The 23,247-nt window shown below is 65.3% G+C and overlaps 5 protein-coding genes across 8 annotated transcripts; 4 read left to right on the top strand and 1 right to left on the bottom strand.

The window, feature by feature from the left end:
* Positions 1-73: 73 nt before the first annotated feature.
* C1QTNF12 (C1q and TNF related 12) lies at positions 74-2,681 on the top strand. Its single transcript, XM_004607166.2, has 8 exons — positions 74-228; positions 1,357-1,473; positions 1,550-1,661; positions 1,742-1,893; positions 2,022-2,130; positions 2,216-2,306; positions 2,433-2,511; positions 2,583-2,681. Exons 1-8 carry the CDS (start codon positions 94-96, stop codon positions 2,679-2,681), a joined length of 894 nt encoding a protein of 297 aa, XP_004607223.2. The 5' UTR covers positions 74-93.
* A 6,269-nt stretch (positions 2,682-8,950) lies between these two features.
* B3GALT6 (beta-1,3-galactosyltransferase 6) lies at positions 8,951-10,178 on the bottom strand. Its single transcript, XM_004607165.3, has one exon. The coding sequence runs from the start codon at positions 10,161-10,163 to the stop codon at positions 9,192-9,194; it is 972 nt and encodes a 323-aa protein (XP_004607222.3). The 5' UTR covers positions 10,164-10,178; the 3' UTR covers positions 8,951-9,191.
* Positions 9,971-16,283, top strand: SDF4 (stromal cell derived factor 4). 4 transcript variants are annotated; one of them, XM_055140276.1, is made up of 8 exons: positions 9,971-10,079; positions 10,892-10,983; positions 11,074-11,390; positions 12,696-12,832; positions 13,472-13,585; positions 14,898-15,056; positions 15,146-15,321; positions 15,830-16,283. In XM_055140276.1, exons 3-8 carry the CDS (start codon positions 11,098-11,100, stop codon positions 16,004-16,006), a joined length of 1,056 nt encoding a protein of 351 aa, XP_054996251.1. In that variant the 5' UTR covers positions 9,971-10,079; positions 10,892-10,983; positions 11,074-11,097; the 3' UTR covers positions 16,007-16,283. The 4 variants fall into 4 exon arrangements, with proteins under 4 accessions (XP_054996251.1, XP_054996249.1, XP_054996252.1 ...); XM_055140274.1 differs by lacking the exon at positions 9,971-10,079 and adding an exon at positions 10,178-10,355; XM_055140275.1 differs by lacking the exon at positions 9,971-10,079 and adding an exon at positions 10,362-10,503.
* Positions 16,284-16,437: 154 nt separating this feature from the next.
* Positions 16,438-19,628, top strand: TNFRSF4 (TNF receptor superfamily member 4). Its single transcript, XM_055139536.1, has 7 exons — positions 16,438-18,040; positions 18,126-18,248; positions 18,438-18,539; positions 18,647-18,713; positions 19,022-19,191; positions 19,273-19,404; positions 19,475-19,628. Exons 1-7 carry the CDS (start codon positions 17,884-17,886, stop codon positions 19,543-19,545), a joined length of 822 nt encoding a protein of 273 aa, XP_054995511.1. The 5' UTR covers positions 16,438-17,883; the 3' UTR covers positions 19,546-19,628.
* A 1,462-nt stretch (positions 19,629-21,090) lies between these two features.
* Positions 21,091-22,625, top strand: TNFRSF18 (TNF receptor superfamily member 18). The gene is made up of 5 exons (XM_055140269.1): positions 21,091-21,270; positions 21,373-21,495; positions 21,993-22,080; positions 22,172-22,374; positions 22,449-22,625. The coding sequence occupies exons 1-5, from the start codon at positions 21,138-21,140 to the stop codon at positions 22,586-22,588; spliced, it is 687 nt and encodes a 228-aa protein (XP_054996244.1). The 5' UTR covers positions 21,091-21,137; the 3' UTR covers positions 22,589-22,625.
* The last annotated feature ends 622 nt before the right edge of the window (positions 22,626-23,247 follow it).

The raw sequence follows: 23,247 nt of genomic DNA, 5'->3' as shown, positions 1-23,247 counted from the left end.
GAGCGCAGACAGCGCAGACATGCACCGGCGGAGGCCCGGCGCCCCCCGGGGCCTCGCCCCCGCGCGGGGGCTCTGAGCGCGCCAGCCGCCGCCATGCGCTGGGCCTGGGCCGCTGCGGTGGCCCTGCTCTGGCCACCGCTGCTCGGGGGCGTTGGGGCCCGGCGGGAGCACAAGAGGCCGCGCCCCGCGCCCCCGAATGCCACAGTGTCCAGCGGCGCGTCCCCCAAGGTAAGGCCCAGTGGGGGGGGAGGCGGGGGGGCTGGGCAGAAGAGGGGAGGCACAGCGGGCAGGGCGCCTGCCTGATCTCACCGGACGTCCTTTCCTGGACCCTCATGTCCTAGCATCTCCCCTGCTGGGTCTCGGGCAGAGAATGGGCTGGACCTTGGGTGCCTTCCCCCGCCTCCCACACCAAGACCCCATCTCGCCCTCGCCCCTGTGGGCTGGTGATCTCCCGAGGGGTCCCAGCTGCCGTGCCCCCCGCCCGGAGCCTTTGATCCTGGCTTCCCGCCTCCCTGGGCGTCGCTGTGGCGGCCAGCCCGGCACCTCTCAGCCCACGCGCCCGCTGGAGCCTGCACCCTCTTCCCTGGGCCCTGCCCGCCTGGGCAGAGCCTCCGAAAGCTTTCCAGCCCCCAGGGGGTGGGGGGCTGTTTGGTGGCTGCCTGTCCAAGACCCAGACCTCAGACCCTCTTGTCCCTCCACTTGTCCCACTGCCCTGGTCCAGGTGTGACCAGGGCCAGTGCACAGCAGGTACAAAGCCATCAGGACTTTCAGACGTTTATGTTTCTCTTGTCCTGGGTAGAGACACCCAAGCCCAGCTCATCCCACACCCAGGATGGGGATCTGCCCGGTTGTCTGGTGGGCAGGAACCTCCCCGGCCCCTCGATCCTGGCCATTATGGCACGTGGGCTGCATGCCCGGCACAGGGCCAGGGCCATGGGCTGCTGCCTGGCCCCGCCCCCCACCTGTTCTCAGCCTGCTGTGGGCCTGCTGACCCCTCCCAGCCTCCCAGGCCCAGCTACCAGCCTGGCTCTGACAGCCACTGCCTGTCTGAGTCTTGGAAGCAGGCACTGGGGCTCCCAGGCCCTGAGCCCGCACTCAGCCTGGGCCTCTGGACAGACCTGGGCTTGCTCTCCACTCCACCCCTGTGGCCTGTTCGCTGCTTCGGGACAGGGCTTGCTGTGGAAGGTGCCGTGTGGGTATCTGGCTGCCATGCACGGAACCAGAGTCACGACAGCCCCCTCCCCACATCAGGCCCGTGACTCCCTGCCGCCTGCCTGTCCACCATAGAGATCCCCCTTTGGATGTGGGCAGGAAGCCTGGTGGGCCGCATGTTGCCCCGACCCCCTGTCCCTATAGTTCCCCGAGGCCTCTGCATCTGAGTTCTCAGCTGCCCACACAACATGGCTGAACTTTGTTCGCCGGCCAGACGACGTGGTCTTGAAAAAACGTTGCCGTGGCCGGGACAAGAAGTCGGTGAGCAGGGCGGGCTCTGGGCCCAGGGTGGGGGGCTGTGCGTCGGCTCTCCCTCACTTCTTCCTGCCACCCACAGCGAGGTCTCTCTGGGCCCCCCGGGCCCCCCGGCCCCGCTGGGCCCCCGGGGCCCCCCGGTGCTCTGGTCACCCAGGACGCTCTGATGCAGGAGTTCCAGCGGCTACTGAAAGGTGAGCACCGTCGCCCTTCCTGCCCAGCTCGGCCTGCTCATTGCCCGGGCTGAGTGCTGCCTCCCCTTCCACGTCTGCAGAAGCCACCGAGCGCCGGTTCTCGGGGCTGCTGGGCCCGTGGCTGTCCGAGGGGCCAGCCGGGCGGCTGGTGGAAGAGGCCTTTCACTGCCGGCTGCGTGGCCCTGTGCAGGTGGACAAGAGGACCCTGGCAGAGCTGCAAGGTTTCCAGGCCGTGAGTAGGGCCTGTGAGGGCAGCACTGGAGGGGTCTGGGGCCTCATGGTCAGGCAGGACAGGCGTGAGTGGGTGGGGCTAGTTGGCGGTCGGTCCCAGGTGCTGCTACTCACCTGCCCTCCTTCCAGCCTGCGGCCCAGGGCTCCTTCCTGCGGGGTTCCGGCTTGAGCCTGGCCTCGGGCCGTTTCACCGCTCCAGTGGCTGCCATCTTCCAGTTCTCTGCCAGCCTGCACGTGGGTGAGTCGGGGCAGGCAGTGTGGGTGTGCCCGCCCGGGGCCCACGTGGCGGAACCCGGCCCGAGTGGTCCCTCCTGTCCCCACAGACCCCCGGGAGCTGCAGGGCCGGGCTCGGCTACGGGCACGGGACATGGTGCGCGTGCTCATCTGCATCGAGTCCCTGTGCCACCACCACACGTGAGTGCCATGGTGTTCCGGGGGCTGTGCCATGGGGTTCCAGCGCCAGACAGGCTGGGGCCAGGGGTCTTAGCCACAGGTTAGGGCTGGCCCTGGTGCCTCACGCTGGCCGGGGCTTGGGGCCAGGTCCCTGGAGGCCATCTCAGGCCTGGAGAGCAGCGGCCGGGCCTTCACGGTGCATGTCCAGGGGCTGCTGCAGCTGCAGGTAAGTGGCAGTGGGAGGCGAGGGCGGGGGGTGGGCCGGGCTGGGTGGGCACTAACCTGCCGGGCCTGCAGGCTGGACAGTACGCCTCCGTGTTCGTGGATAACGGCTCTGGGGCGGCCCTTACCGTCCACGGCGGCTCCAGCTTCTCCGGCTTGCTCTTGGGCGTGTGAGCGAAGGGGACCCCGAGGAACGGTGCTGCCTGTGGTCACAGCAATAAAGAGCCCAGCCCCTGTCCCTGTCTCTGTCCCTGTGTGGTGGAGGGGGGCGGTTGTGGTTCGCGCCGGGTGTAGTGCTCTTCCTAGGCTGGCACAGAGGGGCTTGTGCACTGGATTTGGGAACTCATTGGCTCTGGGGCAGCCACCAGCCAGCCTAGCCCCTGGTCCCTGTCCCTCAGCCCCCCAGGCCCCCACTCCTTACCCTCACCCTCCCACCTGCCCCTTGCACTGTTCCAGACCTGGCCTCGTCTCTGACTGGTCTTGGGGGTGTGAATCACTGGTCAGGGCATTGGAGCTGTGGCTGGGGGAGGAGTTCAGGGGTGGGGGGTTCTGGGCCCATCCTGCCGGCAGGCCCCATGAATTTGGGCCCCCTCATCTGCACCCCACTTAGTCTCTGGTAAACCCAGACGAAAGAATGTAAATTGGTCTTGAATGAGCAGCAGTGGGGCTGAGATACCATCTCTGGTTGGCACCCCCGTCCGGCAGTGCAGACACTGGGGCAGTGGGTGGGGGGTGGGTGCTGCGGCCGTCCGGTCCTGGAGGCAGCTGGGCAGTGAGGCGGGAGTGCTGGTGCCGGGCAGGCGCCGGCTGCTGACCCGTCTCCACCTCTCCTGGGGCCCGCTGGGGATGGGGGCGGGGCTCTGCCTCTCCTAGAGGTGTTGGTGTGCCTGGCAGGGGTGGGGCTGGCTGTGATGACAGGGGGCGCAGACACAGTGACTGGCCGGGCCTGGAGGTGGGGACAGAAGAATGGGCAGGTGAGGGGCTGCCCACCCAAACGCCTGCTGGTCTCTCGCCCTCTGCCCTGATTGGTGGCATCTGCACTCATTGCAGTGCCTCTGGAATGTGCTGTCTGTCCCCTCCCCTGCGTCTGTGCCGCTCGCCGCTTTAGTTCGGGCAGAGGCGGGGCTGTGTGGCCAGGTCCAGCAGCCTGTGGCTGCTTCAGTCTTGGCACTGAGCTTCATGGCCACAGCCAGGGGCTGACTGGCCTCCTCATAACCCCTGACCTCTGGTGTCTCCCTCGAGCAGCAGCCCTGCCAGCTGACCAGGTCACCCTCCCAGGGCACGTCCCAGAATCTGTCTCATCCTGTGGTCACTTCTGGAATGGGCATTCGGAGCTGTCCCAGGCCCAAGGGCTGCCCGTGGGGGTCTTTGCTGGGTTTAGAGCTGACTGCGGGTAGCGGTGATGTGGCTTGTGGTTCAGGAGTGTCCTCTTGCAGCTCTGTCTCAGCTGGGGGCCAGGGCCCTCCACGAGGAGGACAGAGGACGTGTGTCTGCTGCTGGCTCTTGTACCCGCTCAGATGGCCTGGGGGCAGGGGGCGTGCTTCTCTCTAGGCCCCTTGGGCGGTGCCTGACGTGGGAACCCTTGCAGGAGCCCAGGTCCCCACAGCCCCCTGAGAGTCAGCCCTTCTTGGAGCTGCCCATGGCCTGTGAGGGGAATCCTTGGGCTCTAGGATAGTCTGGACAGTGCAGGCGGTCACCACTGCAGGGCCTCCAGGGGGAAAATCCCGCAGCCAAGGGAGAGCCCGGCCAGGCAAAGGGAGCCTCAGCTCCACCCGCCTGACCTGTCCAATCGCTGTGCCCTGGCCCAGCTGGGTTCTCCATCCTGGGGCTGGGCCTCAGCGCTCCGCTCTGGAGACCCCATGGCCATGCTACAGGGTGGCCCCACGCAGAGCCCAGCACAGGGCTCAGCCAACTGCATGGGGACAAAAGGCTTTTGTTTTGGAAGGTTGGGGTGTAGCCTCTGCTTGGGGCAGTCGCTCAGTGCTGGGGTGCGATAACATCAGTTTTGCAACAGCCTGTCAGACGCAGACACATAGGCTTAGTCACACAGACACAGACCCATAGTACACACAGTCACAGACTTAGTTACACACAGTGACACAGACACACAGTATGTACAATCACAGACTTAGTTACACACACAGTGACATACACAGTGACACAGCACACAGTCACATGGACAGTCACACACACGCAGATCCATAGTACACACAGTCACGGTCTTAGTTACACACAGTGACACAAACACACATGGTATTACGTACAGTCACAGACTTAGTTACACAGTGACACAGACACACCACACAGTCACACAGACACACAGACCCACAGTACACATAGTCACAGACTTAGTTACACACAGTCACACAGACACACACAGCCATAGACGTAGACACACAGTCACACAGACACACAGACCCATAGTACACACAGTCACAGACTTAGTTACAGTGACACAGACACACAGTCACATAGACACAGATCCACAGTACACAGTCACAGACTTAGTTACACACAGTGACACAGACCCATAGTACACAGTCACAGGCTCAGTTACACACAGTGACACAGACACAGCACACAGTCACACAGACACACGGTCACATAGACACACAGATCCACAGTACACATAGTCACAGACTTAGTTACACACAGTGACACAGACACAGCCTTAAACACAGACACACAGTCACACAGACTTACACAGATATAGACACAGACTCAGTCACATCAAAACACACAGTCTCACACACAGAGACAGTTACACGGTCATAGATAGTTTCAGACACTCACAATCAGTCACACGGACACATGCAGTCCCCAGACACAATCTTACAGACATGGTCACAGACACGCAGTTTCACACACACACACATACAGACACACACACAAGCGTCTGATGGTGCATGGGGGTTGCAGATGGAGCAGAAAGGGGGTACAGGAGCAGACTTAGCTGGGCCCCACCCTCACTCCACCTTTGTCCCTGTCGAGGGGGGGCACCCTGGGCAGCAGGTCGGACCTCAGCAGCTTGGACACACCCCCAGGCACCCAGCTGGCAATGCCTAGCAGGGGTAAAGCTGTCCACCATCCATCCATCACCCCTGATGAGGGTGCAAGGCCCCACGGGCAGCAGCCAGAAGGATGGGGCGGGCCTGGCTGGCCTCTCCGAGGTCACTGCACTGGGTCAGGTCAGGGTTAGCAGGAGGCGGGACCCACCTCCTTCCACTATGCTGCAGCAGGGGGGAGGGGGAGCGAGTAGACTCCTGCACCCCCCAGCGCCACCCGCTGAGACCTGGGGGGAAGGTGCCTGCAGGCGGGGGGTGGTTAATGAATGGGGGGAGCGGGCCCATCCTTCGTGGCCAGGTTGGTGCTGGCTGCCTCCCTCTCCCTGCGTCCTGGGCACTCAGGCTACCGGCTCCTGTTTCCTGATGTGCTCGCCCTGTTGACCACCACCATGATGCCTGCTGACCGGGCTCAGACCCCTGGTGCTCTTGGGGAGGGAGGCAGCGTTCTGCAGTGCTGTGTCCCCAGCACAGGCTGGGCCCCTCAGGCTGGTGGCCCATGGGGGCTGATGCTGAGGCTTCTGAGACAGTCGAAGGTGCTGGGCCTGGCAAAGGCCATAACTGGAGGCCACAGGCTGGTTGGGTGGCCCCTGGCCCCGAAGAAAGGGGGGTGGAAGCCTTGTTCTGTTCTCCAGCCTCGAAGACCTTGGAGGGGCCGGGAAGTGGCCCCACAGAGACCCGGGACACAGGAGGCCAGGCCTGGTGGCCCTGCCCTCGGCTCCAGGGCGAGACAGCTCTCCAGCCACGAGCATTCTGGCCCCTCTGGGGAGGAACGCAGTGGCTTCCTCACAGACCTGGCAGCCCCCAGGGCTCCTGCAGCAAGGTGTTGCCTCCCAGTGCCCAGTGTGGTGCTCTGGGCAGCCGTGCGCCGTGTGGTTCTGGGCTAAGATGCTGCCAAGGGGAGGCAGCAAAGCCTGAGGGGCAGCTGGAAGCCCCCGGTGCTGTGTGTTGGCGCCTTCCCTGGGCTTGGGCGAGGCAGCGGAGTCTCCTGCTCCCTCTGGCCTGTCTCTGCTGCCTCCTGCAGGTGGTGTCTAGGGCCCTTCTGCAGTGCTCACCCCCGACTATGGCCATATGGCAGCTAGGAAGGGCTTGGGGTGTAGGGCAGTGGGTAGGGAGATCTTGACCCAGATCCAAGGTGATGGGGCAGCATCAGGGCCAGCCATTGACCTCTGCAGGGCAGCTGGGCCCTGACTGAACAGGGCTGCTTCCAGGAACCCAGTATGTCTGTATTTGATTAGCTCTGTCAGCATCTTAACTTTTTAATTTGTTTTGAATCATACCCAGCAATGCTCAAGGGTTATGGCTCTGCACTCAGGATTCCTTACTCCTAGTGGTGACGTGGGAGCAGAGGGGGTGCCAGGGATCAAACGTGGGTCTGCCGTGTGCAAGGCAAATGCCCGACCTGCCGTACTATTGCTCTGGCCCAAAAATTTTTTCACAGTGCTTGTTAGAAAATTATTTTTGTTTTAGGGGCCACACGTGTCAGTGCTCAGAGATCACTCCTGGCAGGCCTTGGGGACCAAACGGGGTACTGGGGATCGTACCTAGGTTGACCAGCCTCACATGCAGCTGGGAGTGAGAAAGGGAAAGGGAGTTTCTCAGGCACCAGGCAGAGTTCAGCTAGAGAAGAAAACATGGGCCAGCACATCCAGGCCAGGTGTGGGAAGCTTCCGTCCCTAGATCAGGTCCCAGGTCTCTCCCGGCTCATCCAGCCCCATCCCATGGCACTGCCCACCTCCTATCAATATCACTTTAATGCAAGAATGTCCTAGAAATTAAACATTGTTCTCTGGAGATTTGTCCCACTTGCGATTCTTTCAGAGCATCTCCTTTTCTTAGGCTCTGGGGCTTTGGCCAAAGAACTTGGTTTCGTGAGCCTCCTTGAGAAGAACCAGGTCAGCCTGTGGGCAAGGGTGAGGCTGGTGCCACATGTCCCATCCTGCGCCTGCCTTCTGCCAGGGCTTGGGGACAGGACCCAAGTTCCCAGGACAGGACCTCCTGGTGCTTGATGGGTACCATATCTGATGGGTGACACGGCCCTGGTGCTCTGCAAGGGAGGGCACAGGCAGACACTAAGGAGAGGCAGACACTAAGGCAGGCCACGAACTGGAAAAAGAGAGGTCCTGTGTTCTAGAACATTCCTTGCAAGCTGTTCTAGGGTCTCACTTTCTGCTGCCCTGGTCCAGCACAGCCACTGACCTCTGCAGGGTTAGAGGAAGGTACCAGGGCAAGAGGAAACTGGAGTGGACAGAAACAGAGGCTTGGAGAGGGCAGGCCCTGTCCTGTGCAGCTTGGTCTCACCTACACAGGTCAGAGGGTGAGCTGGTGGCGTGAGCCACTCTAGGAAGGGGTCTGTCTTTGTGGGCATCCACGTGTCCTGAGTCCTGGCATCAGCTCCCCTGCGGTGTGGGGTGCGAATGGGCAAGCTGAGGTGGGCCTGCTCTGTCCTGAACGTTTCCGACACGGGACACACATAGGCTCACCCCACAGTCCCCACCCCCACGCCTGGACCCAGAGTTTCTTGGCAGGGTGAGGGCTTCTGCTCCTGGGGCTCATGGACCAGGACAGGGTCAAGCCTGCACTGTCCAGCTTCCACAGGCCTCTCTACATGTCACCCAGCACCTCATTCTGTCACCCTTAGCTTGGACACTCACTCGGGCCTCTGCTCAGGCTCCGTGAGACAGGCGTGAGCCAGGCAGGCCACTGGCCACATATCCCCTTCTTCCACCTTAAAGATTCCCCAGGCCTGCTGCCAGACTGGTTGTGTTCCCCTAATCTGTCCGAAGGCCCCAGTGTGATGACCTCTGGAAGGTGACCAGGTCAAATGAGGTCATTAGGATGGTCCACGGAAGGGGAAGCTAGAGTGGCCTTGCTGGCACCCTGGTTCCAACTTCCAGCTTGAGGATATGGCCACAGCCACGGGAGCGGACAGCCGCATGAGCACGTGGGCCAGTGGCCAGGGACTGTTACCCCAGCAGTGGGCCCAGACAAAAGGTGGTGACCTCCCAGGCCACACTTCTCCCATGGCCCCCATGAGGCCCTTCACTGTCCAGTTTCCCAGGACCAGCACTGAGGTCAGAAAGGGCGGCCACAGGCTGGACACCAGGCCTTGTGTCCTTGTCTGGGACTTACCAGCCAACAAAGCCTGTTATTCAAATGGAATCTGGAGACCCTCTTAAGGACCTGCAAGGGTTTGGATTCCTGAACTCCAGCCCAGGCTCTGCGTAACAGCTGAGCGCCCAGGAGCACCTTAAAAGGGAAGTCTGACAGCGGGGCTTACAAAGAGCGATGGGCCCGGGCAGTCCTCAGATTCTTCCCCCTTCCACCTCCTGCTGCTACAGGGACCTGCGCTCTTGCAAACAGACACAGCGTTCCAAGGGCTGGAAGACAAGCCTTTTCTTCAATAATTTAAAGAGAGCACCGAGCCCACAGGCTCCCACTCCATCACTCTCGTTTACATCAAGTCGCACGGGAGGCGCCAAGCGCAGCGGGTCAGCCTCACATTCACAGGGAACTCGCGCAGAATACAGGCCACGGGGTGGCCCCGCAGGGCCGGGCGCAGGCGTCTCCGGGGCAGCGGGCGGTGGGCGCGGCGCCGGCCCCCGTCCGGCACAGGGGATGCTCAGGGGATGCCCTCCTTTCGCTGGCAGCACTGTGACGGCGGCGCCGACCAGTCGTACTCGTAGGACAGGCGCAGCTGCACCTCGTGCTCGCACAGGCGGCCGAGGCGGGCCAGCGTGCGCGCCTTCTCCAGCATGTCCTCCGGGCTCTGCTTGTGCGTGACCAGGTACTGGTTGCTGCAGCCGCGGGACCGGTACTCGGTGTCGAAGCGCGGGTCGTGCTCGCGCTGCACGTCCACGGGCGCCAGCCAGGCGCCCAGCGACACGTCCTCACTGTGCCAGGCGCGTAGGTAGGCGCGGCTGAGGCGCAGGTAGTGCACCAGGTCGGCAGAGAGCACGTAGCCGCCGCCCAGCGCGTAGGGCAGGTAGTAGTCGCAGAGCTGCCAGGCGGCCTCGCGCCACCGGCCCCCCGGCTTCACGCGCCCGCGGCCCGAGAAGAAGCCCCAGTAGAGGCGGCGGCGGCGCGCGGGGTCGCGCGCGCGCAGCTCGGCCAGCAGCGCGTCCAGCCGCGCGAACGAGTCGTCGTCCGCCTTGAGCACGAACTCGAAGGCCACGTGCTCGTCTAGCCAGCTGAGCATGGCCAGCACCTTGGCCGTGAGGTTCTCGTAGGCGTCGCGCAGCGCGGGCAGCAGCAGCAGGTCCCCGTGGCGCGCCTGCTCGCGCTCCAGCGCGCGCCGCTCGCCGGCGCCCAGGCCGCGCGTGCCCACGGCGAAGCGCGCCCACACGGCCCCGGGCGGCCCGCGCCGCGCCGCCGCCAGCCACGTGCTCCGGATGGCGGCGCGGCGCTCGGCCGCGCGCGGCGCGCTGGCCACCAGCACGGCCAGGAAGGCGGCGGCGGCGGGCGTGGGCACGGACGCGGCGCGGGGGGCGTCGGCCGCGCAGCGCGCCAGGTACAGCAGCGCGGCACCGCCCAGCGCCAGGCCGCCCAGGGCCAGCGCCGCGCGGTGCCGCCACGCGCGCCGCGGCAGCTTCATGGCGGGCCGGGCGGGGCGCCGCGCAGGCGCCGTCGCGGGCCCCGTCACGTGGCCGCGCGCGCCACTTCCGCCCGGAAGCAAGATGGCGGCGCCCCGCCCCGCCCGGGCGGTGCCGGCGCCGGGCCCGCCTCTGCCCGGAAGGAAGATGGCGGCGGCCTGAGCGGGCCGGCCGGGGCGTCGGGGTCGCCGCGGGTGAGTGCGGGGCCGGCGGGCCGCGGGGGCGCCCGTCGCCGGCGCTTGCTGCCGCCCCTGCCCGGGCCCTGCGCGCCCGCTGGCGGCTCGGGAGTCTCCGTGGCGCTCGCCGCACCCGGGGTCGCGGGGCCCCGCCGGACGGGCGCAGGTGGGGCCCGGCAGGCGCCGGTGGCCGCGTTCCCGGCCCGGGGACGGGCCGCGTGTACGCCCCCCCGTGGGCGCGTGGGGACCCGCCCGTGCACGCTCGCGCGGGGTCAGCGCCGTGGGGAGGCGGGAGGGGCCGCTGCCGGGGTGGACGGCTGCTCCTCCGGGATGCCTGCCCAGGTCTTGGGCGAGGCGGTGGCTTCCTGCTTTGTAGGAAACCGGGGGCGGGGGCAGTGTCGGGGGATGGAACCAAGGTCACCGGGGTCTGGAGGGGCAGGGCCCGGGTGTGGCAGGGCCCGGGCTTGGGCTGAGCCCCGTTGTCTGCCCCGGGCGCGAGAGAAGGGCGGGCGCGTGCCCAGGGCACCCCTGACCCAGGCTTCCCTCGCCTGCAGAAGCCGTCTCTCCGGGAAGGGTGCGCCGGCTTCTGTCGGACAGCAGCTCGGCGTCCGCCCTCAGTGTCCGCCGGGGGCCTGCGAGTGCACAGGTGGGCTGAGGGCAGAGCCTGCTCATTCCTGGGGGCTGGTGCTCTGATGCAGCCGGCCACACTTCCTCACCTGTCCGCCTCCCTCCCCAGCTCCTGCCACAGCCCACAGCGGCCATGGCGTGCAGACTCCGCAGCCCGGTTCCTCGCTGCCTCTGGCTCTTGGGGCTCGTCCTGCTGATGGACGCATCTGCACGGCCTGCCAACCACTCTTCTGCTCGGGAGCGAACCAGCAGAGACGAGAACGAGATCCTACCGCCTGACCACCTGAACGGGGTGAAGCTCGAGCTGGACGGGCACCTCAACAAGGACTTCCATCAGGAGGTGTTCCTGGGGAAGGACACGGACGGGTTTGAGGAGGACGCCGAGCCGCGCAAGAGCAGGCGGAAGCTGATGGTCATCTTCTCCAAGTAGGCACCGGCCCTGCCTGTCCACGCGCACAAGGAGTCTGCGTGGCTCACACGTGCCGTGCACACACTGATGGTCTATGCTGTACAAGCACACTCACCACATGCTCATTGAGCACACTCAAGGTCCCCTGTGCCGTGTACACACAGTCACGTGTGTGTGAGCATGCAGAGATCATGTGTGTCACGAATATGGTTGTGTGAGCGCATGGCAATCATACATACATTGTTTTTTGGCTTTTGGGGGGGTCACACCTGGCGATGCTTAGGGGTACTCCTGGCTCTGCACTCAGGAATTACTCCTGGCGGTGCTTGGGAGACCATATGTGATGCCAAGGATCGAACCCAGGTCAGCTGTGTGAAAGGCAAATGTCCTATCCACTGTGCTGTTGTTCCGGCCCCATCAGATGTGCATTGAACTTAAACAGAGATCACCTGTTCCATTAACAGAGATCACATGTTCCACGTGTATGTGAACACATACAGATCACCTGTGTGCAGTGAGCACACAGGTATCACGTGTTATTGAATGGGTGGTGATTCCATGTGCCTTGAACACATGCCATAGGCACATATGGGCCACGTGTGCATTGAGCTCACTGAGATGCCAGCACGAGGCAGTGGGCATGGGACATGGGACAAAGCGGGCACAGGATAGGGCATAGAACATGGGGACCATGGGACACAGGTCACTGGGGCCTTCTTGCAGGGCAGGGTCTAGGTCACAGGCCTTGTGGTGGAGGGCCTGGGAGGAGGCCCTGAGGACCGCCAGGACAGGCTGCGAGGGCCCTGAGGACTTTGAGGTGCAGGTGGGTGTGACTTTCCCTGACTTGGGGTAGGGCTGTAGTGCCCATGGGCCCAGCTCCCCGCTGCCCATGGTGAAGGAGGCTCCCTGGGTCAGCGGTGCCTGGTGCCCACTGTAGCCTGGCCACGCCCCAAAGCCCTCAGTAGCAGGGCTGGGCATTCCCACACAGCTGCCAGCTCTTGCTGGCACCACCTGAGCCACTGGCCATGTCTTGACGATTTCCCTGAGCTCAGGGCCCCCAGACAGGCAGACAGTGCACAGGGCATCCCTCGGTTCCCCCGTCTCAGGACCTCGGGCCTGTGGTTGGGCCACCTCGTGGACTGGCTGCTCCGGCTCTTCACCCCCATCAGGTGTCCTCAGCCGGGTCACGCCAGCATGGTCCACTTACTGTGGGGCTCCAGCTGAGTGAAGGTGGGACTGAAGGTTGTCTGTCCCCCAGATGTCCCCCACGTGTCCCCGTGGCCTGGAGCTGCTGGTCACATGCTTCTGTCCCGTGCCTGCAGGGTGGATGCCGACACCGACAGGAGGATCAGTGCCCAGGAGATGCAGCGCTGGATCATGGCCAAGTCTGCCGAGCACCTGCGGGAGGCTGTGCAGGAGAGCCGGGCACACTTCCGTGCGGTGGACCCCGATGGGGATGGTGAGGTGGGGCCCAGCCAGCCCAGGGACCTGGGACGGGAAGCAGGTGGGAGGCACAGCCCAGCTGGCTTTGCAGGCAGCTGTGGCAGTGGGGGTGGTCCCTCAGTGGGTGTGGGTGTGGGTATAGTTGTGGGTGTGTGTGTGTGTGTACAGGTGTGTTTGTGAGTGGGTGCGGGTGTGTGCTGGTATACGGGTGTGGGTGTTGGGAGTGGGTATGGGGTGTGTATGGGGGGTCCCTCAGTGGGTGCAGATATGGGAGTGTGTGGGTACAGATGTGGGTGTGGGAGTGGGTATAGGTGTGGATGTGGGGGGTGCAGATGTGTGGGTGTGTGGGTACAGGTGTGGGAGTGGGTGTGGGCATATGGGTGGGTAGAGGGTCCCTCAGTGGGTGCGTGTGTGTGGGTGGGTGTGGGCACGGGTGTGGTGGGGGTGCATCTGGGAGTTTCCTACAGCTGCCCCTGGTTGTGGCTGTCTCGTCTGGGGGCCCGGTGCAGCGTGCACCCTCCCTGCTGCCCTGGCCCCCGGTGGCCTGTGTGACTCCCTGTCTACAAGGCGGCACGACTGAGCAGCTCGGTGTCCCAGCTGCTCGCGGCCGCCTTGCTGGGTCGGTCCCCTGATCTGGTGGGCCGGTGTCCCGCAGGCCGCGTGTCATGGGATGAGTACAAGGTGAAGTTCTTGGTGAGCAAAGGCCATGATGAGAGGGAAGTGGCCGAGAAGATGAGGAACCACGAGGAGCTGAAGGTGGACGAGGAGAGTGAGTGTCTGGCCCTGGGCAGGAATGGGAGGGTGTGGGATGTGCCCCAAGCCGCAAGTCAGGCCAAGCCCCTTTATGGTTTCTGGGGGTGTGGGTGCGGGAGGCCGCGTCCAGCATGGCTGAGAATCCCTCGCCCCTGGGACCGTCCCCACTCCCATGAGCTGTGGGCCGTGGTCCTGTGGGAGTCGCGGGCTACGTGTTGCTCTGCAGCTCGCACACGTGGCTCCTCTCCCACTGCGGTCGCTGTGCTGGGGGATCCGCATGCCGGGCCTTCCTGTCTCGAGCCGGGGTCCCGCCCAGTAGCCTGGGCAGTGCAGGGTGCAGGCACTCTCGGGGGTTGTGAGCAGCCGTGTGGAGCGCCCATGTGGGTGTCCCGCCTGTGCCCGCGTGCTGCTCTGCCCATCAGGTGGGACATCAGCAGGACATCCCCGCTGCCCTGGCCACAGGTGGGGCTCAGATGCTACCCAGAGTGTCTCCTGCATCTCCAGGTGTGGCCACATGGCTATGCCGTGGACTGCAGTGGGCAGCGGCAGGGCTCATGGCCCCTTGGTGTCAGGCTGGGCTGGGCGACAGCCAGAAGCCAGGTGGTTCTCACGGGCCCTCCCTGGTGGGCTGCACGGTGTGCGCGCGGAGGGACAGGGCTGCAGTGTCCCTGAGGCCAGCCATGAGGCGAGGAGCTCGGCTGTTCCGGCTGCTGGGATGTGGCCTCTTGCTGTCCACCTTTGATTTGCCTGGGGTACCTCTGGTCTTGGCAGTTTGTGCTCCCCACCCTGTGGTGTACCCGGGGCTGTGGGTAGAGTCGTGGGGCAGGGGTCTCAGTGCTGGGTGCTCCCACCGTGCTGTCCCTTTAGGTTGCCCTTTGTGGCCACAAGCCTGCTTCCCAGAGTGAGGGTCAGCCCGTCTGTCCTGTGGACATGTCCTGGAGCTCCTGGAGGCTCCCTGGGGGCCTCTGTGGGGATGTCCCCATCTGAGGGTGACTCGAGAGGCACTGTCAGAGCCCGGGGGCAGCATGTGGCTTCCCTGCTGGCTTGTCCCTGATGGCCAGCCAGCACCCTCAGCCCTCTTGGACAGGTGGATGCAAGCAGTGTCCCCATGGGACAACCTGTAGCTGGGTGCCCCTGAGCCCTGGGGACCCCTCTGGGTGCAGAGACGCCTGCTGGCCCGTGTGGGGACTGCATGCAGGCCTTCATTGTTTCTGCCCTTCTGCGCCCAGCACGAGACAGCCGGTGGTCCCGGGTGCTGGGGGTGGCGACCCTGTGGAAGCTTCCGGCAGGTGTCGGAGTGCTGGGTGCCTATGCTGCTCCCCTCTCAGCACAGGAAGTCCTGGAGAACCTCAAGGACCGCTGGTACCAGGCGGACAACCCCCCCTCGGACCTGCTGCTGACCGAGGATGAGTTCTTGTCCTTCCTGCACCCCGAGCACAGCCGTGGCATGCTGAAGTTCATGGTCAAGGAGATCGTGCGGGACCTGGGTGAGGCCTGGCGGGGCTGCTCCCGGCCACCGGGGTCAGGCTGCGGCTGGGCCCCCAGAGGTGCTAACGCTGCTCCTTCCTTCTTGCAGACCAGGACGGAGACAAGCTTCTGTCCCTGTCCGAGTTCATCTCCCTGCCCGTGGGCACCGTGGAGAACCAGCAGGGCCAGGACATCGACGACCACTGGGTCAGAGACAGGAAGCGTGAGTTTGAGGAGCTCATCGATGCCGACCACAACGGGATTGTGACCATGGAGGAGCTGGAGGTGCAGGGGCACGCGGGGGCTGGGGGGCCTCGCCAAGGGGCCCTGTGGAAAGGCTCTAGCTGTCGCTGAGGAAAGGCGGCAGGAAGTCGAGCTGAGTGCTGGGTACTGGGCACTCCGTGGGCCCCAGGTTGCAGCCTCGTTTGCTCACTTGGTGCTGAGAAGTCAGTCATGCTCTGTGGGCCGCCGTAGGGGCCTGGGGGCGGCTCCTCAGGTGCTGTGGCTCGTACCCTCTGTGCCCCAGCTGTGGGTCCTCCTCTTCTTCTGTGGTAGGGGACACCCCAGTGAGGACGGGTAGCAACATGTCGCACATACTGTGCTGATGGCAGGCTGGCCGAGTCACATCCGGAACATTCCCAGGCCTCGGGGCCCGCCCAGACTCCTGCCCTGTAGCTCTGGCCACGTAGGGCTCAGCAGGGGGACTTTGCTCGGCTGGTCATGGGTCAGTCTTGGGTGTGGGCACGGGCTGCTGGGTGGGGCTGGACGGCAGGGCTGACTGGGAGCCTTGCAGAGCTACATGGACCCCATGAACGAGTACAGCGCTCTCAACGAGGCCAAGCAGATGATCGCCATCGCAGACGAGAACCAGAACCAGCACCTGGAGCCCGAGGAGGTGCTGAAGTACAGCGAGTTCTTCACAGGCAGCAAGCTGGTGGACTATGCCCGCAACGTGCACGAGGAGTTCTGAGGCCGCCTCCTGCACTCCAAGCCGGCCCCGTGGTGGGCTGAGGCCACGGGCACAGCGGCTCCTGCTGGTCCCGGGAGAACTGACAGTGGAGTCGAACAGGGAGGCTTTGGGTGCCCCTGTCCGCAGCAGGCCCCCGGGTACTGGGGGCTGTCCATCCCAGTGTCCATCCACGGGAACGGAGACACGGTGGCCAGAGTTAGCTGATTCACGTTCAAATAGAGCTGCCTTTTCCTCCCAGTTGCATTTCTTTGATGATAAAAACACAAAATAATTTGGATCGTTCGTGGGCTGGTGGCTTTCAGGGCCGGTGGGGGTGGGGGTGGGTAATCTCGGGACCCCCCCCCAGCTCTGAGCCCTGGGACCCACCGACTGCAGCTGCGTGGGGGAATTGGGCCAGGGGCTGGGGCATGTGTGCACGCAGCAGCAAAAGAGGCAGCTCGTGGGGGTCTCCAGGGCGAGGGTGGGGGTCTGGGCTCCAGAGTGAAGTGAGGGGGGTGACACGAGGCCTTGTCCCTGCAGGCAACCCTCCCCCTCCATGGGGTCAGGTGTGCCTGAGCTTGGGCAGTGGGGGAGGAAGGAGATCACGTGGCCTGGAGCCCGCACTCCTGTCTCTCGGCCCGCCGGCTCATCCCTGGGCCACACTGAGGGATCAGCTCACCTGGCAGTTGCCCGCGGGCTGGGTTCGGGAGCGGTAGTGCAGAGGGGCTCTGGGCACCAACCCTCAGCCTGCCCGGCTCTGGCCCTTGTGGCAGTGGATGGCACTGGCAGGCGGCTCCGGCCCAGCCACCCATCCGGGCTGCAGAGGGGAGCCGGTCTCCACAAACCGCTCCTTACTCAGCTCACTGCCACGGGTGGGCCCTGCCACGCCGCCGTGTCCACCTTGCTGGCAGCACCCTGTGGAATTCCCCAAAGGTGGCCCCGAGGAAGTGCCTCACCTGTGTGGTCGGAGGGAAATTCCGGCGCCGCCCCCACCTGAAACTTCTCAGCTGACGACTCAGCAGATCCTCCGGCTCAGGCTGGTGGGAGCTGCATGTGTGTCTATGCTGAGTGGCGCAGAGGTGACATGCGTGTGCTGCTGTAGATAGGCACGAGTGAGCAACATGTGTCGTGTATCGATGAGCGTACTGTGGACGCGTTTTACTGTATGCACCCTTGCACATGCCTACAGTATATGTGCTCAGTTGCACCGTGCACACGTGTGCGCATGTCTGTCATGTGCCAGGAGTCCAGGGCCCCTGGGAAGAGGCAGGCCGGTGGGGCCGGTGCAGGTCTCAGGGTGTGGGCCTCCTGTTCACGTCCGCTGAGTTTCTCCTCAGAGGCTCCCGCACCCACGTTCCGTCCACAGGAGTGGCCCGGGGATGGCCGTACAGCCCCCTGCAGCCGTCCAGGCCAGGGCCGGCTTTCAGGGTGGGGGCACCTGAATCCCCAAGTCCCTGTGTCTCATCCTGCCTGCACTTGGACCTGGAGCCTGTGTCCACACGGGGGCTCCGCACAGGCGGGCCCTGACTCCCACCTCCTGCATAACCACGGGCTCTGCCCACTCCCAGCTGCCGGCCACTCGTGTGTCCCTATTCCACCAGGGCGCTTCAGACAGGGGTCAGAGGTCAGAGGTCTCTTCCCTAGGGGTGTCTGAGGCTCTCAGGCTGAGGACCCCCTGGATGGTGGCACCAGAAGGCCCCTGTGAAGGGCACCCAGACTCCCCCGCCCATCAGTGGCACCAGCCTCGAGGAGCATGGGTGCGCTTCAGGGTTCCCACCCCCAAGTTCTCCTTTGTCCCTCCTCCTCCCGCCCTCCCCTCTCCGCAGCCCTTATAGCCACATCCTGCAAGGAAAAACCCAACACACCGCCCTGACCGCACACTCAGCACCACAGGAAGGATGCAGGTGGCCAGGGGGCTGCCCGGGGCACCCGGCACAGCCCCCCGGCTCTTGCAGGTCCTGCTCTTGGGGCTGCAGCTGGCCGAGGGGGTCGGGCTGCAGTGTACCGGGGCCACCTACCCGAGGGGCAGCAGGTGCTGCCGGGAATGTAAGCCAGGTGAGTAGGCTGGCCCCGCGGGGACACCGGGCAGAGCCAGGGGAGCTGGGAGGTGCTGAAGGGTGATCAGGGCTGCCTGCCTCAGGCTTCGGCATGAAGAAGCGCTGTGACGCCAACGAAGACACGCAGTGTCAGCCGTGCGAGCTCGGCTACTACAATGAGGCCTTCAACTACCAGCCGTGCCAGCCCTGCACGCAGTGTTTCCACCGTGAGTGCAGTGTGGCCGGCCTCAGCGCAGCCAGCACCACCCCTAAGGATGGCTGGGGGCGTGGGGTGGGGGTGTGGGTGCCTGGGGGAGCTTCAGGGGGCATTGGTGAGGGCGCCCCTGGGGCGCGGGGCTGGGCAGGCAGACCCTGGGCTCCTGTCCTCTGCACCAATCTGCTGCCCTGTCCCCCAGGAAGCGGCAGCAGGACGCAGCAGGAGTGCACGTCCACGCGCGACACCGTCTGCAGCTGCCAGCCAGGCATGCAGCCCCGACTCGGATACAAGCTGGGAGCGGGTGAGCCTACGGGCCAGGGGGCCGTGAGACAGCAGCCAGCCAGTCGGGGCCACGGGGCACGTCCAGGCAGCAGACGCTGAGGCGTCCTGTCCTGCTGTCTCCTGCAGACTGTGTCCCCTGTCCCCCAGGACACTTCTCCCCCGGTCATCACCAGGCCTGCAAGCCCTGGACCAAGTGAGAAGCATAACCGGGCCAAGGGCGGGCGGGCCAAGAGCCTGGGGGCTCTTACGAGAGCTGGAACCAGCTCAGTGGGGCCCCACCCATCGAGGGTCCCTGTCTCCCACAGCCTCCCCTGTCCTCCCCAGAGCCCAGCTGGCCCCCCTGGGCTCGTCTCCTCCATCCGACCCGGCCAGCCAGGGACAGGGCAGCCTGTTATTTGTGCCGTGCTGGTGGGGGCAGGAAGGCCAGGATTTCTGGGCGTGGGAGGTGTGGGAGGAGAATGGGGGCCCCTCCCGTGCCCATCCCACCCCTCGGCCCCCCAGCTGCTCCTTGGCAGGAAAGCCTACCCTGCAGCCAGCCAGCAGCAGTGAAGACAGCATCTGTGACGACAGGAATGCCACAGCCACACAGTCCGCAGACACCCCCAGCCCCACGAGCACCCAGAGCTTGCCCTCCCAGAGTCCCTCCAGCCCCTCCAGAGAGCCCCCGAAGGGTAAGGGTCTCAGGAGTGTGGAGCGGGGGGCGAGGGCCAGGAGGGAGGGGAGCGGCTCCCAGCTGTCTGTGCCCTCGGCAGGGCTGTTCCCGGCAGGCCGCGCTCTGGCTCTGGGCCTGGGCCTGGGTTTCCTGGCCTCTGGGGCTGCTCTGCTGGTCCTGCTCCTGCACTGCCGGCTCTGGAGGCGGCTGCCCGGCACCCCCAGCTCCCAAGGTGAGTGTCGGCACCCGGGGCTGGCCAGCCCTGGGAGGGTGAGGACCCTCACTCTGCTCTCCCGCGCCAGGTGGAAACAGCTTCCGGACCCCTGTCCAGGAGGAGCACGCAGACGCCCACTCCAGCCTGGCCAAGATCTGAGCCTGCGTCCCCTGGGACCTTGGGGCGTGGGGCCCCCCCGCTGCACTGTTTTAAGTGCCCCTGGGCCTCTGGGGCCCACCACATGTGCCCCAATAAACCATCTCTGCAAGCCAACATCCCTGACTGGACTGCGGGCTGGGCAGTGACGGGGCCCCACAGCCCGAGGCCCCTCTGGGGTCAGAGCCACAGGACAGTGGGGAGGGAACTTGCCTTACATGTGGCCAACCCAGGTTCCATCCCCGGCATCTCCTGTGGTCCCCTGAGCACCATCAAGAGTGATCCCTGAGTGCAGAGCCAGGAGTAAAATCTGAGCATCACTGGGTGTGGCCCCCCAACAAAAGCACCCCCCCAAAGTCCCTGCAGGTTCTTGCTCTGGGGGTCTCAGTGCTTGGGGGTATGTCAGTCGGCCAAGGCCTGTGGGGTCTGTAGTGCCCAGCCCGGGTGCGAGAGGGCAGACAGGGAGGGCTCTGAGCAGACACAGATGATCCCCTTGGGTCTCAGGACTCCACATTCTGCCAGCCCCAAGTGTGTGTCCCTCAGGGGTGCTGCTGATGCCTGCCAGATCCCATGGGCCCCTGGAGTTCCTGGTCGGGAGCACTGTCCTAAGGACAACCCAGGACAGCAGGGGCACGGGGATCCCCTTCGCCCCTTGGCTGACCCCAGAGCTGACAGGCTCCGGCTAGAGGTGGACAGCTGCAAAGTGGGGAGCACTGTGGGGTCAGGGGCAGCAGTGCAGATGTGGGCGGCTGCCTCCCCACAGAGCCCCCTTCGGGGCTGGCTTGGAATGAACCCTAAGAGCAGCTGTGAATCTAAACCAGGCCAGAGGCCCCAGGAGGCTGGAGGTGGGAAAGGATCTGAGATGAAAGGGGGTGTGGGAGGGTGCAGGCCTTTCCCAGCACACCCTTAGTGGAGGCTGGGGGGTCCCTTGACCCCTCCCCCCGGGGTCATTTGCAGGCTCTAGGACTCAGGGCACAGGGATCTCACTGCACTTGGCCATTGCTGACCCAAGCTGCTTCTGCTGCCACTGTCCTGCAGGCGTGTGTGTGTGTGTGTGTGTGTGTGTGTGTGTGTGTGTGTGTGTATTCATATGTACGTCTGCGTGCAGGTCAAGCCCAAGCCCAGTCTGCTCTGGTCCACATCCTGCCTGACCCGTTTCTCTCTAGGCCAGGAGGGCCTCCCTGCAGTGGCCAGAAGGACGGTGTTTTTTAAAATCCATCCTGTTTTCAGCTTCTGGTTTCCCAGCCACACAGGGGACGCGGAGGGCACCCGTGTGTTCCTGAACACACGCAAGGCCCCGCGGGTCTGGCGATGCGCCACCACCGCGCAGCTCATGGCCAGGCTCGGCGACAGCTGCGCCCGCTTCCCCGCGCGCGCGGGCGGGAGGGCGCGGCGGGGCGCGCGGGGCGTGTTGTGACGCGCGGGATGCGGCGGGGCGCGCGGGCGTTGGGGCGCGTTGGGGCGCGCGCGGGCGTTGGGGCGTGGTGTGGCGGGGCGCGCGGGGCGTGGCGGGGCGCGGCGGGGCGCGGCGGGGCGTGGCGGGCCAGAGCCCCTAAAGCTCCCGCGCGCGCGCGCGCGCGCGAGCGGCGGGCGTCATGGCCAGGGGCGCGCGCGGGCTGTGCGCTCTGGCGCTGCTGTGCGCGCTCGGCCTGGCCCAGCTCTGCGGCCCCGGCAGCTCCCTGCGCGGCACGGGGACAAATAAGCGCTGCTGCCGCTCGTGTGCAACGGGTGAGGCGGGGGCCGCGGGGCCGGCAAGGAGGCACCCAGGTCTCCTGCGCGCGTGCGGCGCAGGGGCCTCTGGCCCGCGCTGAGTCTGCCTTACTCCTGCAGCCCAGGACGCCTGCCCCGAGCTGAACTGCACCTGTGCCACCCCGGAGTACCACTGCAAGGACCTTGGCTGCAGCAGCTGCATATACCACTCCTGTCCCCCTGGCCAGCGGGCACGGCCTCACGGTGGGAGCCAGGGTCGAGGGGAGGGGAGAGGGGCTAATGCCGGCTCTGGTCAGCCTTGTGGGCGTCTTTGAGACCTTCCCCACCCCCTCCAGCCCCGTCTCTGTCTGGTCTCCCAGCTCATAGGTGTTCCCACCCAGCCTCACGCCTGGTCCCACCAGAAGCTGCCCTGGCATCTGGGCACTTCAGGAGGGCAAGAAGGGCCCCGGGTGTGGGGCCTGGGGAAGGGCCCTGGTGAGTGACGGGGTGTGGGCTGGCACCAGCATCCCCTCCTGTGGCCTTCTGGGTTAGACCTGGCGTTTTAAGACTCTGCTTCCCACCTCTTACCGCAGGGGAGACCCTCTCTGCCCCCCTCCCTCCCCCCCAACCCAGGGCCACGGCCTTCAGTCTCCAGAGTGGGGACCCCACAGCTCTGAGAAGGAGGCAGGGCTGGCCTTGTGCGGGTGCTGGAGAGTGACCCTCATCTACTTGGGGCCCCCACCTCATCCCTCTGACTGCAGGAAATTTCGTCTTCAACTTCGACTGTGTGGACTGTGAACCTGGAAGCTTCTCCGGGAGCAGTGAGGGCCACTGCAGGCCATGGGCAGAGTGAGTCCTGGGGGCCGCCTCCAGGGAGGGCCCCTTGACCCTCCAGTGTGGGCAGCCCTGTGGGCTGACCTGGCTGCGACCTGTACCTCAGCTGCTCCCAGTTTGGGCTCTCCACCGTGTTCCCGGGAAACAGGACCCACGACGCCGTGTGCGTCCCCGGGTTCCTGCCGGCTGCTGGGCACAGCGGGCTGTCTGTGGCCCTCCTCGCCATGACCGCTTGCATCCTGGTCCTGGTCGGGGCCCAGCTAAGCCTGCACCTCTGGCAGCTGAGGCGGCCCCACGTCTGGTTTCCAGGTCAGCTGTGCCTGGGGAGGGGGTAGGGGTCCCCCGGAGAGGGGTCTCAGCCTGCTGACCACAGCCCTCCGCAGGGAGCCCGCTGCTCCAGGACGCTGCTGCGGGCCGGGGGCCTCCCACGGAGGATTCCTGCAGTTGCCAGTTCCCCCAGGAGGAGCGGGGCGAGCTGCGGCCAGAGGACAGCAAGGGGCGGCTGCAGAACCTGTGGGTGTGAGCAGCCCGGCCCCTGCCTCTGGGGGGAGGGCGGGGGAGCAGCCACGCAGCCCTCTCCCCAATAAAAGCTGTCTGGTGCTTGAGTGCCGCCTCCCACCCCGGCTGGGCGTCTGCCCTGTCCCAGGACCACAGGGCAGTGAAGGGCCCTGGCCTCCCGCTGCCCGCTGCTGGCACCGCCCTGGGCTCTGCTTTGGGCACCCCCAGGGGAGGTGAGCTGCACCCCCCAGACGGGAAACCCCAAGGGAGGCCGTAAGGACTTGCTGCTGGGTGTGGCACAAGGGCCCGTGGGTACTTGTCCCGGCAGCTGCATGGCTGGCACGTGCCCACAGCCCTGTTGCCCAGGGTCACCTCCCTCATCTTCCCGTGGGGAAGGCGGGGTGGCCACGCATGCAGCCAGGACGTGCTCATGCCTGGGTCTGGAGGATGAGGGTGTCAGAGGCAGGACAGCGGGGACGAACACACGAACACCCCAGATGCCAGGCTGCTCTGGGCCTGCTGCCACCCTCCCAGCCCGTGCCCGTCCTGCCCACCACCAATCCCCCAAACAGCTGGGTGTTTGCCCCTACGCCCAGGTAGGCTGGTGCCCGCTCGCCCGAGCTCCTTCCCACAGACCAGGGCGGCCAGTGGGGGTGGGGTACTTGCCACTGAGTCAGCGAGGAA

The sequence above is a fragment of the Sorex araneus genome, chromosome 5, assembly GCF_027595985.1.
Source record: "Sorex araneus isolate mSorAra2 chromosome 5, mSorAra2.pri, whole genome shotgun sequence".
In the NCBI taxonomy this organism is placed as follows: Eukaryota; Metazoa; Chordata; class Mammalia; order Eulipotyphla; family Soricidae; genus Sorex; species Sorex araneus.
The sequence above is the reverse complement of the archived record's forward strand: the minus strand, read 5'-3'. Positions and strand labels throughout refer to the sequence as shown.